General features: G+C 47.8%; 2 protein-coding genes across 3 annotated transcripts; both read left to right on the top strand.

Annotated features, from left to right (window-relative positions):
* Positions 1 to 2161: 2161 nt before the first annotated feature.
* dll4 (delta-like 4 (Drosophila)) lies at positions 2162 to 9987 on the top strand. Of its 2 annotated transcripts, XR_008947387.1 has the most exons (12): positions 2162 to 2600; positions 2746 to 3000; positions 3314 to 3371; positions 3993 to 4256; positions 5708 to 5768; positions 6206 to 6336; positions 6429 to 6598; positions 6701 to 6920; positions 7431 to 8169; positions 8364 to 8472; positions 8902 to 9400; positions 9439 to 9987. XR_008947387.1 is itself a non-coding variant. In XM_057017110.1 (11 exons), exons 1-11 carry the CDS (start codon positions 2547 to 2549, stop codon positions 8905 to 8907), a joined length of 2067 nt encoding a protein of 688 aa, XP_056873090.1. In that variant the 5' UTR covers positions 2162 to 2546; the 3' UTR covers positions 8908 to 9987. The 2 variants fall into 2 exon arrangements, 1 of the variants encoding a protein (XP_056873090.1); XM_057017110.1 differs by having other exon boundaries at positions 8902 to 9987.
* Positions 9988 to 13426: 3439 nt separating this feature from the next.
* On the top strand, positions 13427 to 15017 carry chac1 (ChaC, cation transport regulator homolog 1 (E. coli)). The gene is made up of 3 exons (XM_057016133.1): positions 13427 to 14073; positions 14168 to 14203; positions 14317 to 15017. The coding sequence occupies exons 1-3, from the start codon at positions 13903 to 13905 to the stop codon at positions 14698 to 14700; spliced, it is 591 nt and encodes a 196-aa protein (XP_056872113.1). The 5' UTR covers positions 13427 to 13902; the 3' UTR covers positions 14701 to 15017.
* The last annotated feature ends 39 nt before the right edge of the window (positions 15018 to 15056 follow it).

Raw genomic sequence — 15056 nt, 5'->3', positions numbered from 1 at the left:
TATAAAAGAACATGTGGCTCACATGTCATTCGCCGTTTTCATTATGAAGAGAATTTTGTGTTATCAGCTGTGCTCGCCTCTTAAACACACCATAAGCCGCAATCGTCACTTGTTTTTATGACCGTTCCAGGGTAGCCGGACTGGACAGCACGGCTATAAAAGCAGATAAGGGCGATGTTGCAGCAGAGAATCACGACCCATTTCTCCATCTATGATTTAAAACCCAGAATGGTGCAGATGGAGGATGTTGCTAAATTAAACAAAGGGAGGAGAGCGCACTTAAGCAGCTGCATTAGAGCGATCCAAACCTTCAAAAGATTGGCTCACAAAAATATCACAAGCATTGTTGAGTCAACAAGTAGCAGAACCGGCAGCCGAGTGCATGCGGACACTGAAAGGAGCTGCATAAAGCCTCGCCATTGTGTCTCCGTGGACCCATTGGAGAAACAACAGGTGTGTCAATATGAGCAGCATTCGACCGATCCACTGTGTCTGGCTCATATAAACACTGAATAAATATAGCCGCTTTCCATTTTCGCTCACAGCTACTGTAGGAAAACAGATGAAAGGCAAACACTCAAGGTCAGGGGAACAACACCACTGGCATCAAGCGTGATGATCACATTGGAACCATGTGATATTAATAGTCATATTAATAACCTGACTATTCCATATTAATAACACGCGCACTTTGCCGCTTCTGACAGACGCCCAGCACATCCTCCACGCAGGAGTTGATTAAATACATCACAGCGCGACAAATAACAACATCCTCGTGGGTGTTGTTGCGGGATTACACGAGTTCTCCCGCACAAACGCACGACAGGATGCCCAACAGAATTCAGATGAACAGGTCGGAGCGAAACTGGCTCGCTCCCTTCGCGAACAGACGATCCAAAACGGTGCGTCGGGCTGCCAGTCTCCCACCAGATGGTAAATGAGAGAGACACGGGTGATCGAGTAACCGACACAACCAATCAGATTACCAGAAAACAACCTGTACATATGGGGGGGCAGAGATGGAAGGCGAATTTTCTTCCCTGCATTTGATGAAGGGACACTTTCAGGAACATAATTCCTCGTCCGTGTTAATTTAATTAAAGAAGCTGAATGCGCATTTTTACAAAGTGAAAAATGAATCAAGAACGGGTGTAAATAATCCAAATGTAAATATATTAGTAATGTGAGATCAGTGCTGCCGATTTCAGGCCATTTATTTATTACTTTATCTGGTGGAGCACAGGCCATTCCCATTAGCCGTCAGAGGGTACAACTGGGAGAAATAAAACCATTTTACGCATGCAGGTGATTGTGTGTGACACACGCAGAGAGGGAGCGACGAGGGGTGGGGGGCGCATTTACATACAGCTGAATAGTTAAATGTTCCCGTCCCGCACATTACACCCGCATGAGGGCGAGAAAGGACACGCGCCGCAACAATAGGAGGCACGCTGCTGCTAAACCGTTAAACGCTTGGGTGGGCATGAAGGGGCGCACGCCACCGCCAAGATGAAATACACACCCAACATAACGTGGTGGGGGGTGGGAAAGTGGGGAAATTGGACACAATGTGGAGATATAGGATTAGCATTACGTTCAAGGAATTGGTCTTTTGATAATGAAAAAAAATCAACTCTTAATTGAACGTGCGTTTTAGATTTTTTGTGCGCACTGTGGGTATAAATGTGAATCTCGCATCTACGCAAGATCTAGACAAAATTCTGCGTCACTGTTTTTAATACAGCCCGTCTGGATGCAGTCAGGAATAAAATAGTGCGTATGGCCCCTTGACGACGTGTAAAGGGCTAATTAGGCGTGCAATTGAGAGTAACCGAGGGTAAAAGGGCGAAAGGAGAAGGAGTAATTGAATTCCTGCTTTCCATTCCTGAAGTTTCGGCTCTCCTTCATTGTCCATACTCTCGCCAGTTCAGCGAATTGCGCACTAAAAATAAGTCAACAGATGTTTGGGCTTGTTAATAATCGCCCAGTATCCATGGTGGTCAGTCAGCGCAGAGCCAGTAGGTATTAAATCTGGATAATTGTTGGGTTGGGAGGGAAGGGGGTTGAATATGTAGAGGGGGCGGTGTCAGCGGCGTGACTGACAGTTTATGTAATGAGCAGCGGAGTGTATATATCTGGGAGGAGGCAGGCTGAGGTTCATTCAGGAGTAATAAGACGAGTGGAGAACATCCGTGGCGCACTGACGCACCCAGTTCAGCACCAAAACAAGTTTCGAGCTGCGCGCACATAACGGGGAGACAATTGTGGAGTATAGTACCATGCAAGGAAAGGACGCCTGTTGAAAGAAAGGAAGCGAGGCTGTGGATATTGGTCTTCCCTCACCTTTGGATAACTTGGAAATTGGAAACGGTTTTGACGCACGCCACACAAGGAGCTACTTGAGAGCTCCCTTGGAGTGAAAAGAAGGATTTACACGCCTTTTTTTGATTGTTTTTTGTTTTTGTTTTTCCTTCTTGGTTTATTTATTTTGGAGTAGGGAGGTTTTGTTCGGCTGGTGACGCGGCTGCCCTGGAGAAGCGACAAGGATGGCAGCTTGGTTCACCTTTACCATCGCGTTCAGCACCACGTTGATATCACAGGTATGGAGGAGGATAAGACATCTCCCCCTGTGGTCTCAGCGCCAACACGGAGAGCTACGTCTTTCTTTTTAGAATATAAAAGCAGAAAAAACCATTAGCTGTGCATAACCGCGCCGGTCCTAAATCGTCTTTCCTTCTCTTCTAGGTGTTTGGATCCGGCGTTTTTGAGCTCAGTCTGAACGAATTTAAAAATCACAAAGGTTTGCTGGCAAACGGAAACGCGTGCAAACCCCACTGCAGGACTTATTTCAGGATCTGCTTGAAGAACTATCAGGCGGTGGTCTCGCCAGGTGACTGCATCTTTGGGAGTACAATGACAGCAGTGCTGGGGACGAACTCGTTCAGCGCCAAGGACAGCGGCGCTTCACCCATCCAGATACCTTTCAACTTCGGATGGCCGGTAAGATCGCGCACCGGCGCGCACACTGGAGTTCTTTTATTCCAGTGAGCGTTATTATGACGCCACAGTACTTTCGTGAGCGCACCCGTACTGGCCAGCGCGTCTAATCCATATTATTAGGTAACAGTGTTGACAAACAGGCTTCACTACGACGCTCACTTCAAAATCGAGAAGAATCTAACGCACACATGTCCTCTAAACTGGTGAAACAGCCGACCTCAAAACAAATGAGAGCACAACCACTGTAATGCGCTTTAGTGGGGAGCTGTGTGCAAAGTGGGATCTCAATTAACTGAGTGTGTTTTCTCCCCAGGGGTCATTTTCATTAATAATTGAGGCCTGGCATTCACCTTATGGAAATCTACCTGTAGGTAAGTGCAGCCATTTTTTTACCACAGGAGGGAGCTCTGTCTGTACGTTTAAGTCACGATGCTCTCCAAGTGCCCCCGTTTTACACCCAGGCTGGCTCAGAAAATACTACAATAATCCAAAATGAGTCACTAGAAGGCTCCTCACCTCACCTTCTGTGTTAAAAACCCATTTACAATTTAACTCATTTTCACGCCTGTTCTGTTCTTGATCTGAACTTCAGAACACCTTTTTCATTCTTATACCCAATACAATTGAACTTCCTCTGGTTTATTTTTGGCGTGGGAAAGAGCTGTGGTCTTTGGTGAGAAGACGCGGTGCCTGCCAAATCCCCCCGACTACATTTTCCTGTATTTTACACCTTACTCTGTTCCGCCCTTTGGAAGAGGAGACTGCCCTGGGAATTTTTTTTTTTTTTTTTTTTTTTTGCTGATGGAAAGAGAGAAGAGGAAAAAAAGAAATTACAACCAGAGTTTGCCTTTCATCAATATGATATGATGAAAGTTATTCAATAGTTACCACTTGTGGCTATAAAACTGCAATCATGCAATAAGGTGAACAATTATCCTGTAATTTATTCCCACTGACTTCCTCCTTCTACTTTTTTTTGTTTCATCTTTCAGACTCAAACAACCAAGATTTACTGATAAGCTTATTTGCCATCCGGAGCCAGCTGGCGGTAGGAACTGACTGGGCTGAGGACGCTCTGACGGTGAAACAGACAGAGCTCAGATATTCTTACCGCTTCATCTGCAACGAGAGCTACTACGGAGAGAGCTGCTCCAAAAAATGCACGCCCAGGGACGACCGATTCGGCCACTACACCTGCAACTGGGATGGGCAGCTGTCCTGCCTGCCGGGATGGAAGGGCAAATACTGCGAAGAACGTAAGAACACCCTAAAGTTTATCGCGCCCGCATATCTGCATTCTGGTAGAGTCATCCAGAGGCTGAGCCAGATGTTCGCACGGGGCCGTTTGAGCAGACTGAACTTGGTGTAATTACAATTAAAAGAACGCATGTGGGCCCAGAAGGTCATAGGTCACCGGCCAAAGAGTGTAACAAGCATTAGCATTTTTGGTGTGGAACTCAGTGAAGATATCACCTACGGGATCAGCACTTCTGTACCTCTGTCCAGACCTATTAGAAGACCCGGTGGCATTGGGCTCCACAGTACCAAGGGCCCTTTTCAAAGAGATTAATCAAAGAGCAACTTGAAAAGAGGCAGCAGGAGAGTAATAGTTACCATGTGCTGGATATGTGACCGCATGTGATACAGCCTATCTGTCATCCATATCACTCTGGGCGCTGAGGGAGAAATTGGCATGTGCTATTTTAACAGTGGAGCCAAATTCTAACCAGATGGGGTCACGTGCTTCAATTACAGACACATCAATCATCTCTGACTATGGAAAATATACACTAGAAAGATAGATTAGGCATCTTTCAGACACTATAATTTCCGGTTTGGCTTCCAGTGGCCCCGTGTCCTCAATTTAAACGGTCCAGGCCGCTCGTAGACGACATTTCCGATGTCTTATTCTAAAATGTGATGGTGGAAAAGGAGGCATTATCGAATCAATGTATTTGTAGTTAAGCAGGTTATTGGGTCAATCGTTAAAAGTTTATTGAAACTTCTGCAGAAATTTCACCCTGTTTTGTGGAGGCAAATTTGACACACTGTGGTGTTTTACAGCGTAAATATTCACCTATCAAACACAGATGCCATTTTAGCTCACCACAGGTGTTTGCGTACCTGGAATTTCAGGTTACTTTACTGTCGGCGGGTCAAATTAGAGCCGTGTTTGAGTAGGAAAAAATATCACGTTTCCTGCTGCACCTTCATTAAGCACCGTGCAGCGCGTGCCCGGTAACTTAATCCACGAGCGGTGGGGTGCCGGCAGCACGCGCCAAGGTTAATCGTGGCGCGATTATCCGCCACGCGCCAGCGACGCGGAGTCCCTGGCCATTGTTGGGCGCGCGGCAGTGGCAGCTGCAAATATGGTGGCGCAGACCGCAAACAACAATAGTGACAGCTGTCTGCTATTGAGAGCGAGCATCTGTTCCGGACTAAACCGGCCGCTCACCGGCCGCCGCCTGGAAGGTTGTCCCGTTCAAATCAGTGTCATGTAAGACCGGGCACTTACAGAAGGACAAACAAAACCCTCAACCGATTTTTTTTTAAATTCCCCCTCCCATTCTCCCTGGCAGCTGGGGGTGTGGAGGACAGGTTTAGATCTGTAAGAAACAAAGATCTCTGTGGCCTTGGTGAGTGAAACGTAATAACTGGATGTTAAAAATATATTCGTTTCTCCCCCCTTTCTTTTTTTTTTTTTTAGCAATCTGTCTAGAAGGCTGCAGCGAGAGGAACGGAAACTGCTCCAAACCTGGGGAGTGTGTGTGAGTGTTAGAATCTTTTTCAAATATATATACAAAACTAGATGTGAATTTGCAGCTATAATCTTCTTCCATATATTCCTGCATGTGTATTTTAAAAAATATGAGCCGTTGGTGCCATAAAGTGTCTCCGTTGCCCCATGTTTACTCACCAGTGGGCATAATTCCCACACATCACTGTGAGAAATTCCTCCCCGAATCCTATTTTGCCCTCATTTTAGATGCAAATCCATCACAGCCGAATCAGACCAAAATTGAGGTTAAACCTGTTAGGCTGATACACTAAACCGCAAGGCTTCGCTCAAGCTTCTGCCTGATCACGGAACGTTAAAAAGACTCCCCGACGCATGCCTTTGGAAAAGGATGCTCATGGAAATAACCACAAATTTATAGCATTCACAGGATCCATAAACTAAACACGAACTGTTTCCCTCCTGCAGATGCAGAGAAGGCTGGCAGGGCACATTCTGCGACGAGTGTAAAAAGTATCCGGCCTGTAAGCACGGTACCTGCGAGCTGCCAGGGCAGTGTAACTGTCAGGAGGGCTGGGGAGGCCTGTTATGTGACCAAGGTACAACCCGACCCCCCTAATTTGGATTAAGTTGAAGGCTTTACAAAATAGTTTCCTCGTTTTCAATGCGAGTCGCCTCTCCTGTTTCCCAGATCTCAACTTCTGCACACATCATCACCCCTGTGTGAATGGCGCCACCTGCATGAACACCGGGCAGGGCAGCTACACGTGCACGTGCCTGCCCGGATTCACGGGAGTCAACTGTGAGCTGGAGATGCAGGAGTGTGACAGCAACCCCTGTAGGAACGGAGGCATATGCACGGTGAGTTGGAAACGGAAGATCCGAAACGGGAATATTTAGGCGCGTCTCTGTCGACTATCCGCCAAATAACCTTTGTCCTCTCTTGCCGTCTTTTCCCTCCAGAATCTTGAAACCGGCTACGTGTGCACATGCCCCCAAGGTTTCGAGGGCTCCCACTGTGAACACAGACTGCTGACCTGTGCAGACTCGCCCTGTTTCCATGGCGGCGAGTGCTGGGAAAAGGACAATGGCCGCAGCTACATGTGCGAGTGTCCCCACGGCTACACAGGACTCAACTGTGAAAAGAGAGTGGACAAGTGCACGTCGCTTCCCTGTGCTAATGGTACAGTCTTCCTCTCCTCTTTGACCCCCTCCCACCCCCCTTTCTTGAACTTCCCCTCGCTCCTTTTCCCCCTTTTCGAATTCTTACAACTGGAAGCAGTGAGAAACAACAGGAATTGGTGGGAACTCGGTGTCTATTGTCCTGCGTATAAACACTCGGCAGCTCGTAGTCGCAGCTTGTAAATGCGTCCACGGCTCGCTGCAGTTGTTGATGAAAGAGGACAAATATCCCACACGGTTCGGTTTCTGTCCCAGGTAAACAGGCAGGGCTTTTGTGTTGGCCCCAGATTACAACAATACACAAGGCTGCAGATACTCGATGGATTTAATGGCGATGACTGAAATGTTTTATGGGTTTGTTGGCCTGCTTACTACTTTTTTTTCTGCTCAGGAAACGAATTGCTTTGATGTTGCTGTCTGTTTGGTTGTGCAGTTCGCCATATTTGTTGAACTATGCAAAACCGAGGATTGTTTTTGCTGTTTATGCTAACATCTGTCTCCTCTTCTGCAGGGGGTCTGTGTGTGATCCACAGTGGCATGCGGATGTGCAGCTGTCGTGCCGGATTCACTGGCCAGCGATGTGAAATCAACATCAACGAGTGCGCCGGCAACCCCTGCCTCAACAGCGGCACCTGCCAGGACAGAATCAATGACTACACCTGCGTCTGTCCCGCCGGCTACGGTGGACGCAACTGCGACAAAATCCTGGACGAGTGCTCCGTTCGGCCCTGTCTTAACGGGGGTCGCTGCGTCGGCGGAGGAGGTCCGGGCAAACCTCCGGCAACCTGCACCTGCGAGGTCGGCTTCACTGGACCTCGCTGTGAATTCTTCGCTGCTGTCACGTCTCCCGTGGCGAAGGGAGAAATTCAAGATGGTTTCCAGTGGGCGGCCGTGTCTCTGGCCGTGGGGCTGGTGGCGCTGCTGGTGCTGCTGTGCATGGTGGGCTTGGCTCTGAGGCACATCCACAGGCAGGCCCAAAGAGAGCAGGCGGAAACCGAGACCATGAACAACCTGTCCAGCGTCCAGAGGGACAACCTGATCCCAGCGTCCCAGCTGAAGAACACCAACCAGAAAGTCAGCCTCGAAGTCGACTGCGACATGGAGAAATCGAACTTTATCCACAAAAACTACCACTTGGACCCTTACAGCTCCAAATCAAAAGAGTTCAAGGATGAAAAGATGCAAGAGGATAAAAGTCTAATTTATGACAAATGTTTAGAGGACAAAATGCCCTTGAATCGAATGTACAGGTAAGAGGACCCACACTTGGGCACTTATGACTATGCCTTATTTTTTGGACCTATCCGGTGTAAATGGAGTTGAATGGTTTTATATACACATTTGACAAATGCTGAGCTACACATGGGCTGCTGGACATGTGCATGCCTGACGCTGCCATGTGCTTCTAGTTTGCTCTAAAGCTGTCCATGATTTGTGTTTGCAGTGAAAAGCCAGAGTGTAGGATATCAACGATATGCTCCTCGAGAGACTCCATGTACCAGTCGGTATTCGTTATAGCGGAGGAAAGGAGGGAATGCGTCATAGCAACCGAGGTAAGCCAAAAATGCAGATCCTCAATGTGAAACACATCACGCCCTCCCAAGTGAGCTATATCTCACTAGTGCACCAACATCCGTGACAGCCGACCACGTGAGGCTGTAGCACGAGCTGTGTTGCAGTGGGGACATAAAGGGGTGAAGTCCACGGTCTCCATGAGTGACATCGCCTGTTTTTTTTATCCTGACCACGGGCCATTTTGGCCGAGAATCCGAATATTTTCTCGCGCATGTTTGGCTCAGCTAGGTCTCGAAGGCGCTATGCTTTACTACTTTGGCATTTGGAAGAATTTTTAAGATCCTCATATCCAACGAAAATAAGCAAACACCACAGCGTCTGACCTATTATGGTTCTGAAGTGTTGTTAAAACAGTCCCCAGTGGTAGTTCTGCTGCAACGTCTCACTCTCCCTTCTGTCCTCGACAGGTATAAACTGTGAGGGAAACGGTTGGACGGAGGAAAACAGACACAATCGAGGCAGAATGTCACATTCTGGATTGTTTACAAAATGCCGAGAAGAGACCGGAGATTGTTATAAGATGTCCACTGCTGCTCTGGAACACTTGAGAACTGGACAGGGCAGAGACCTCTGCTCTGCAAGGACAACAACGAAAAAAGGAAATTTTATGTTGACCCACCGAGTGTTTGTATGCAAAATCCTGTACAGTGAAGGACCTCTGCGTTTGTGACGCGTCGTAAAGTGTAAAGAACACTGGTGACATTTGTAATCCCGGGCCGTGCTGGACAGAAGACGGTGCTGGAGGCTAATCATCGATCGTCCCTCGTACCTGACCTGGCCTTAAGCGATAATCATGATGACTTTGGCAGCCAACCAATCAGATGAAAACAGAAAACACAAAGGTGCCTAGGATATGACCCTTCACACACGCCCTCCTGCCACCTTCCCCTGCTATGCAAGACGCAGGTCCGGGCTCAACCGCCGTGGCGCTCCGACCTCGCCAGTGCTGAGAGTTCTGAATGTCCCAAACCAATCTTCAACTGTCAATCAATGTGAGAATCACCGGGTGGACTTTTCCATGCATCGAAGAAGATTGTATGCAGCCCAAATTCACTGAGAAGCCTTAAAGAGAGGAGTTCAAATTCCTGCCCTCTCCTCTTTGTTTTGGATCGTTTGCACTACGGGACTAAATTGGGAAGATCACTTTTTAAAATCAACGTGGGCTTGTGGAAGGAAAAACAACACGACGGCATGATAGCCAGTGCCGTGCCAGCGAGATCCAAGGGAAAGAAAAGAGTTGCATAAAAAAAAAAGTATTTTTAATGCAACGTAACTGAGAGAATCAAAGAGACTCCGAACCAGGAGAAGAGACTGTCACACCACTGCCTGCCTATAATAGAGTTCAGAACCAATAATGTAATTTTTTAAAGTGATTATTTCCAGAGTTTAATTTAAGTATGACACACTGCTCTTTATATGTTTTATAATATTATTTTGTATATAATGCATATTTATAAGGACCAAACTTCTGAAGAATAAAACTTCCCAGACAACTGTTTTTAATTTGAGGTCAGTAAATACCAGGGGGGAAAGGCTGAAAGCTACGTTTGAAAATGGCTTTTAATAATGAAAAGGAGTGTAAACGTCCGTCAGAGTCTCACATTTTATTCGGAGGGAGATTTTCAACCTGGGTTCGATTGTAAAGGGCTTCAGGGGGGGCTTCAGGGGGATGAAATCCAGCTGCGCCTTTACGTTCACACACCCTATGTAACGTCAGAAAACAGCGCGGCATTCTTACGTTGAGTCATTCCTGGAAACGCCTCTGCCCCCCCACCCCACCCATAGCTCTCCCTCTCAAATTGGCTTGAAATTTAAATCCATTTCCACAGTCGCCACCCCCCTCGTGCTGGAAATGGCGAAACAAAGCCAGGCACTGGGGGGGCAAAGGGGAGCGCTCCCCCACCCAACCCCAGCTCTCATAACACACACAATCAGCCAACCAAACAGATGCCACTGGGTTTGGGGGGGGGGGGAGTCTGTAGTGCCATAAAAACAGCAGCATATGCCAGGCCTCTCGTCATGCTTGTGTGTCACACGGCGCGTAGACCCCCCCCCCACCACCACCACAAAAACACAGAGAAAAAAAACCTCACGAGAGCACTTACAGGCTCACAAGCGGCCGAGCGCCTTCGGGGTTAACAGCAATATTTCACTGGTTCTGAACAGTCGTGCAAAGAAATGGGAGGAGTGGGCCTGGCACCGGAGGGAGGGGAGGCCAGATGGGGGCCAGTTGATCTGGTTTGAATCCACGTAAATAAGAGAAATAGAGTGATAAAGTGGTGAGTCAGACTGGGTAATTCTGGGGGTTTTGAGAATTCCTTTTAGCTGAAAATTGATTTTAGCCAGGTACGTTTCGCAATGATTCCCATTTACTGGGAATACTGGAGCTCGGAATACTGGAGCTCGGAATACTGGAGTGTTGTAAGTAGTTGTACTTTTAATTAAGGACAACGACACAATCCAAGCATAGGAAGTGCCCAAATATTAGATATAAATTTAGATCTTTGAGATTAGATTTTCAAAAAAAGTGCACAGGTAAAATATCAGATTTAATAAATCCAAAATGCACCAATCACAGAAATTTCAGTTGAGCTCAGTTGCATTTTCTCATAAGTGGCTTCTAAGTTGTTATCTTTGCCGTTGATCGCCTCCATTCTTCTCTCTCCACTTAATTGAGATATTCAACAGCCCCAATCAGCAGCAATCAACGCTGGACTGAGAGATGTGCCCCCCCCGCTCACATCCTGCTAACCCCGGTGACCTGGGCATCCTCTTCTGATGGAGACGCGTATGCATTTGGGGCAAAACAAGTTTGGTAAAAGGAGTTTTTCCGGCCTGACTAGAAAAACACTCACTTTATCAGAAAAATGAATCAGTTAACTCCCCTCCTCCTCCTCCTCCTCCTCCTCCCCCGCGTGGTTTGGTCCGTTACCCGACCGGGCCTGAGAGGGCTGAAGAGTTCTTTCCCACCATGGTCACTCGTGCACCTCTGTGCAGACTCAAACCCTGCCTCACGCTGGAAGGCAGCAGCGATGCCGGGGCTTCGCTCTCTGCCCTCTGGGTCCCCGCAGCCTTCTCATTGTGTTATGATCACAGCATCCTGTTTGTGACCCTGTGACATCACTTCCTGTTTCCTCCGTGGTCCCAAAAAAAAGGCAGAAAGCGCCAGGAGATTTTGTCACGCATCGCCCCGGCTCGAGCAGATGGCGTTGGGCTTTCGAGGAGCGCAAACACACACACACACACACACACACACACACACACACACACACACACACACACACACACACACACACACACAGCACCTGACTGTGAGAGGCGCCTGACAGCGCTGTCATGAATGAGACAACAGGAAGCAGATTCTGAAATGGGATTTTTGAATTTCTGCAACTCTCTCACGCCCTGGATGCATTTGTGCACACATACACACTCATACACACACACACACACACCACAGGTGGATTTACTCCTAATGATGCTGATGACTGCGCTCTTAAGGGCATCTCAACAACCAACGCTGGGTGTCAGTACAAAGGCCACATGCTGGACATTAAAGCGGAACACTACCTACCTGTTATTTTCCTCCCTTTCCCTGTCACTGCAACCCTGTTTCAGGCTGACCTGACCTACTAAGAGCGCTTACATCACACTCAAAACAAAACGACAAAAAAAAAACGAGCGGCGCCTGCAGCGAGTGCTGCAGAAATGAGCACAAATATTCCGATCCACTCAGACAACTATTTACGATTAACATTTGAATGATTTCCTTTAAAAAAATTAAAGTAAAACTGACCAGGTGGCTTGATATTACTAAATAAATAGGAATTTGGATCACATTCGAGTTAGTGCTGTCAGCCTGGCCTCGCCTGCCGATACTGTCGCAGCAAGTTCAAGAAAAAGCCAGAGCATAATGGGAGGAAGTGAGGAAAGTCACTCAAAAACAGAATTATACTTGGGATTCCTACAGTTGTGCAGCCTCTTACTATGGCAGATAATGCCATCTATTTATAGATAATCTATTGAGCACAGATGAGTCCGTTGATACAGCAGGCTGGTATCCAGCAGGAATGCTGGGAGTTTTCGTACATTCCTCCTGGACAGTCAGGTTGTCCACACACAACTGGGGCCCGTGGGAATCGTCCACCCTGCCTGTGTTTGTTTAGTGTAAAAGAACGCATGTGTTTGTTGACAAAAGGGAACAGCTGACCTGTTAAAAAACGGGGCGGTAAATAACAACCCAGCCTGCGCATCAATACCCAACACAACAAAACTATCACCCAAATGTCAACTCTCCATTTTTCCAGCAAGCTGAAGAGCCTGGATTGATGGCCGGATGACAGCGTTGTTTTGGATGTTGGAACTATGGCACTAGATGGCCTCTCCCCCTGCTCTGGTGTAGGTTATCAGCCATATATGACTTGTCATTGATACTTTACATCGAGGTTCACGACAAACTGTTGTGTTATTTAGCCCTTTTTTTTATTTTTTTACACCGACGACAATTTTTACAGTGCAATGTTGTTTGTGTGATTTGGATCGAACTGAATACGCATAGGCGTCGTAACAAATGATGCAACGTCTTGAAGTGTTGCCCACCTGCTGCAAGAAGGGCCTTGAAACGCTGGGGAAAGTTGCATCAGCCCGACCGGCTCAGAAATTTATGAGATTGACAACAAATTTCACCAATCAGCAATTGGGACAACTGGAGTGACACGTCAATATCCATTCAGAGTTGGGAAGGAGTGGGCGCGTCAGATAAACATTTAGCCAATCATATTAATGCTTTGGCCCTAAATCCCGCCTTAGTAGACCTGCGTTTGATTTTATTGGACAAGGACGAAGGCACGGAGCCGTTCTCAAATGTGATTGGCTAAAATTGGAATCATTGTCCCGCCTACTTATCAGATCTGTATAAATACTCAAACTCCGCTTCGCCGCTCCATCGAAGGAACGGGTTGAGCCGCTGTGTTGTCGGGTAGAGGCGAAAGAATTAGTCTGACGTGCCTAAACCGGCATCACCAACCCTTTGAACACGCAACTTTTCTCTTTTAAGAGCTAAATTCGAGAAACCGTCGCTGGCGAAGCAGCTGGCACGAACGTGGCGTTCCTTCTTTTTTCCTCCAGCGATCCGAAGGCCAAGGCGGCGGCCATGGATTTTTAAGGCATAATGCGCCAATCTAATGCAATGGCAATGCACAGTGCAAGGCAACATCAACGAATTTCCATCTTCGCCACTGCTAATAGGCAGTTGGGCTCAAATACCGTCCGCGGTATACCTGCGAGCCAGCCGGTACCACTGCTACTGGACCGGAGGAAGCTAACGCTAGCTAGCTAGGCACCTCAAGCTAACAACATCGATTGAAGAGCATCGAACCGTCTAATCGTCAACACCTCTGGTACAAAAAACCATGAAACCTCAAGACATCATCGCTGGGAAGAGCAGCCTGTGGATCTTCGGGTACGGCTCACTGGTGTGGAAGCCAGATTTTAAGTACAAAAGAAGCAAGGTTGGCTACGTTAAAGGCTACAAGAGGCGTTTCTGGCACGGAGATAACTTCCATCGTGGGAACGACGAGTTGGTAAGTTTGAGTGTGTTCGTCGGTGATTGTGCAACGCTGCTGTGCGTCATTAGCACCGCTCATGACGTCATTTCTCTTTTTTCCTCATTCTTAGCCCGGAAGAGTGGTGACGCTGATTGAAGACGATGACGTAAGTGGAAGGCCTCACATCCTGTTGCATCCTCCAGAGATCCTGCACAGCATCGCTGGAGCGATGGGTTTAAACTCGCAACCCTGACTGAATTTCCTGTCCTCTCTCTCCAGGCGTGCACTTGGGGTGTGGCGTTTAAGGTGACGGGCGCTCAGGTGGAGGAGGCCCTCAAATACCTTAACGTACGGGAGATGGTGCGTGGCGGCTACATCGCCAAGATGGTCGACTTCTTCGCCGATGGGGAGAACCAGCCACCGGTTCAGGCGCTGCTGTACATCGCCACCACAGACAACCCCCTGTATCTGGGGCCGGCCAGCCCAGAAGACATCGGAACCCGCATCGCCATATCCAGGGGGAAGACGGGTCACAACCTCGAGTACCTGCTGCGGCTGGCTGAATTCATGAGGAAGAGCTGCCCGCACGTGGAAGACCATCACCTGTTCTCTGTGGAGGCAGCAGCACTGAGCGTAGTGGCGCATCTGTTGGCGGCCCAGTAGCTTGTACCCATTGTCACACTACATTACACTAACGGAGGCTTTGCATGAAAACGGTTGCATGTCATCTGTCCTCGAATCCAGTCAGTGATTAAAACAAGCATGGTACTGTACTTGTGTGATTTCTCTCATCCTGCCTTAACACTGGACCTGTTTGCACATCTGGGAAAGTGGTCTGATTTCTGTAAACATCTGTAGTTGGGTGTGCGGTCCGTCCATCTGAACATCTGTCCATGAAATGACCGTTTTAAAGTAATGACCTGTTTGACAGTTTGTTGTTGCCGCTCCATTCAGTGCAATAATAAAATGTTAAAATGTGACCGTTGCCCTGTTTTTCATCCTGTTCGCGATCATCAACT

This window comes from Takifugu flavidus, chromosome 19, assembly GCF_003711565.1.
Source record: "Takifugu flavidus isolate HTHZ2018 chromosome 19, ASM371156v2, whole genome shotgun sequence".
Lineage (NCBI taxonomy): Eukaryota > Metazoa > Chordata > Actinopteri > Tetraodontiformes > Tetraodontidae > Takifugu > Takifugu flavidus.
Note: the sequence above shows the minus strand (reverse complement) of the source record. Positions and strands in the feature narration are given on the sequence as shown.

Coding starts and splice junctions, on each gene's coding strand:
- dll4 (XM_057017110.1), top strand. CDS start 2,547: ATGGCAGCTTGGTTCACCTTTACCATCGCGTTCAGCACCACGTTGATA. Junction 6,599..6,700: donor GGAACGGAGGCATATGCACG/GTGAGTTGGAAA, acceptor TTTTCCCTCCAG/AATCTTGAAACCGGCTACGT. Junction 6,921..7,430: donor GTCGCTTCCCTGTGCTAATG/GTACAGTCTTCC, acceptor CCTCTTCTGCAG/GGGGTCTGTGTGTGATCCAC.
- chac1 (XM_057016133.1), top strand. CDS start 13,903: ATGAAACCTCAAGACATCATCGCTGGGAAGAGCAGCCTGTGGATCTTC. Junction 14,074..14,167: donor ATCGTGGGAACGACGAGTTG/GTAAGTTTGAGT, acceptor CCTCATTCTTAG/CCCGGAAGAGTGGTGACGCT. Junction 14,204..14,316: donor CGCTGATTGAAGACGATGAC/GTAAGTGGAAGG, acceptor CTCTCTCTCCAG/GCGTGCACTTGGGGTGTGGC.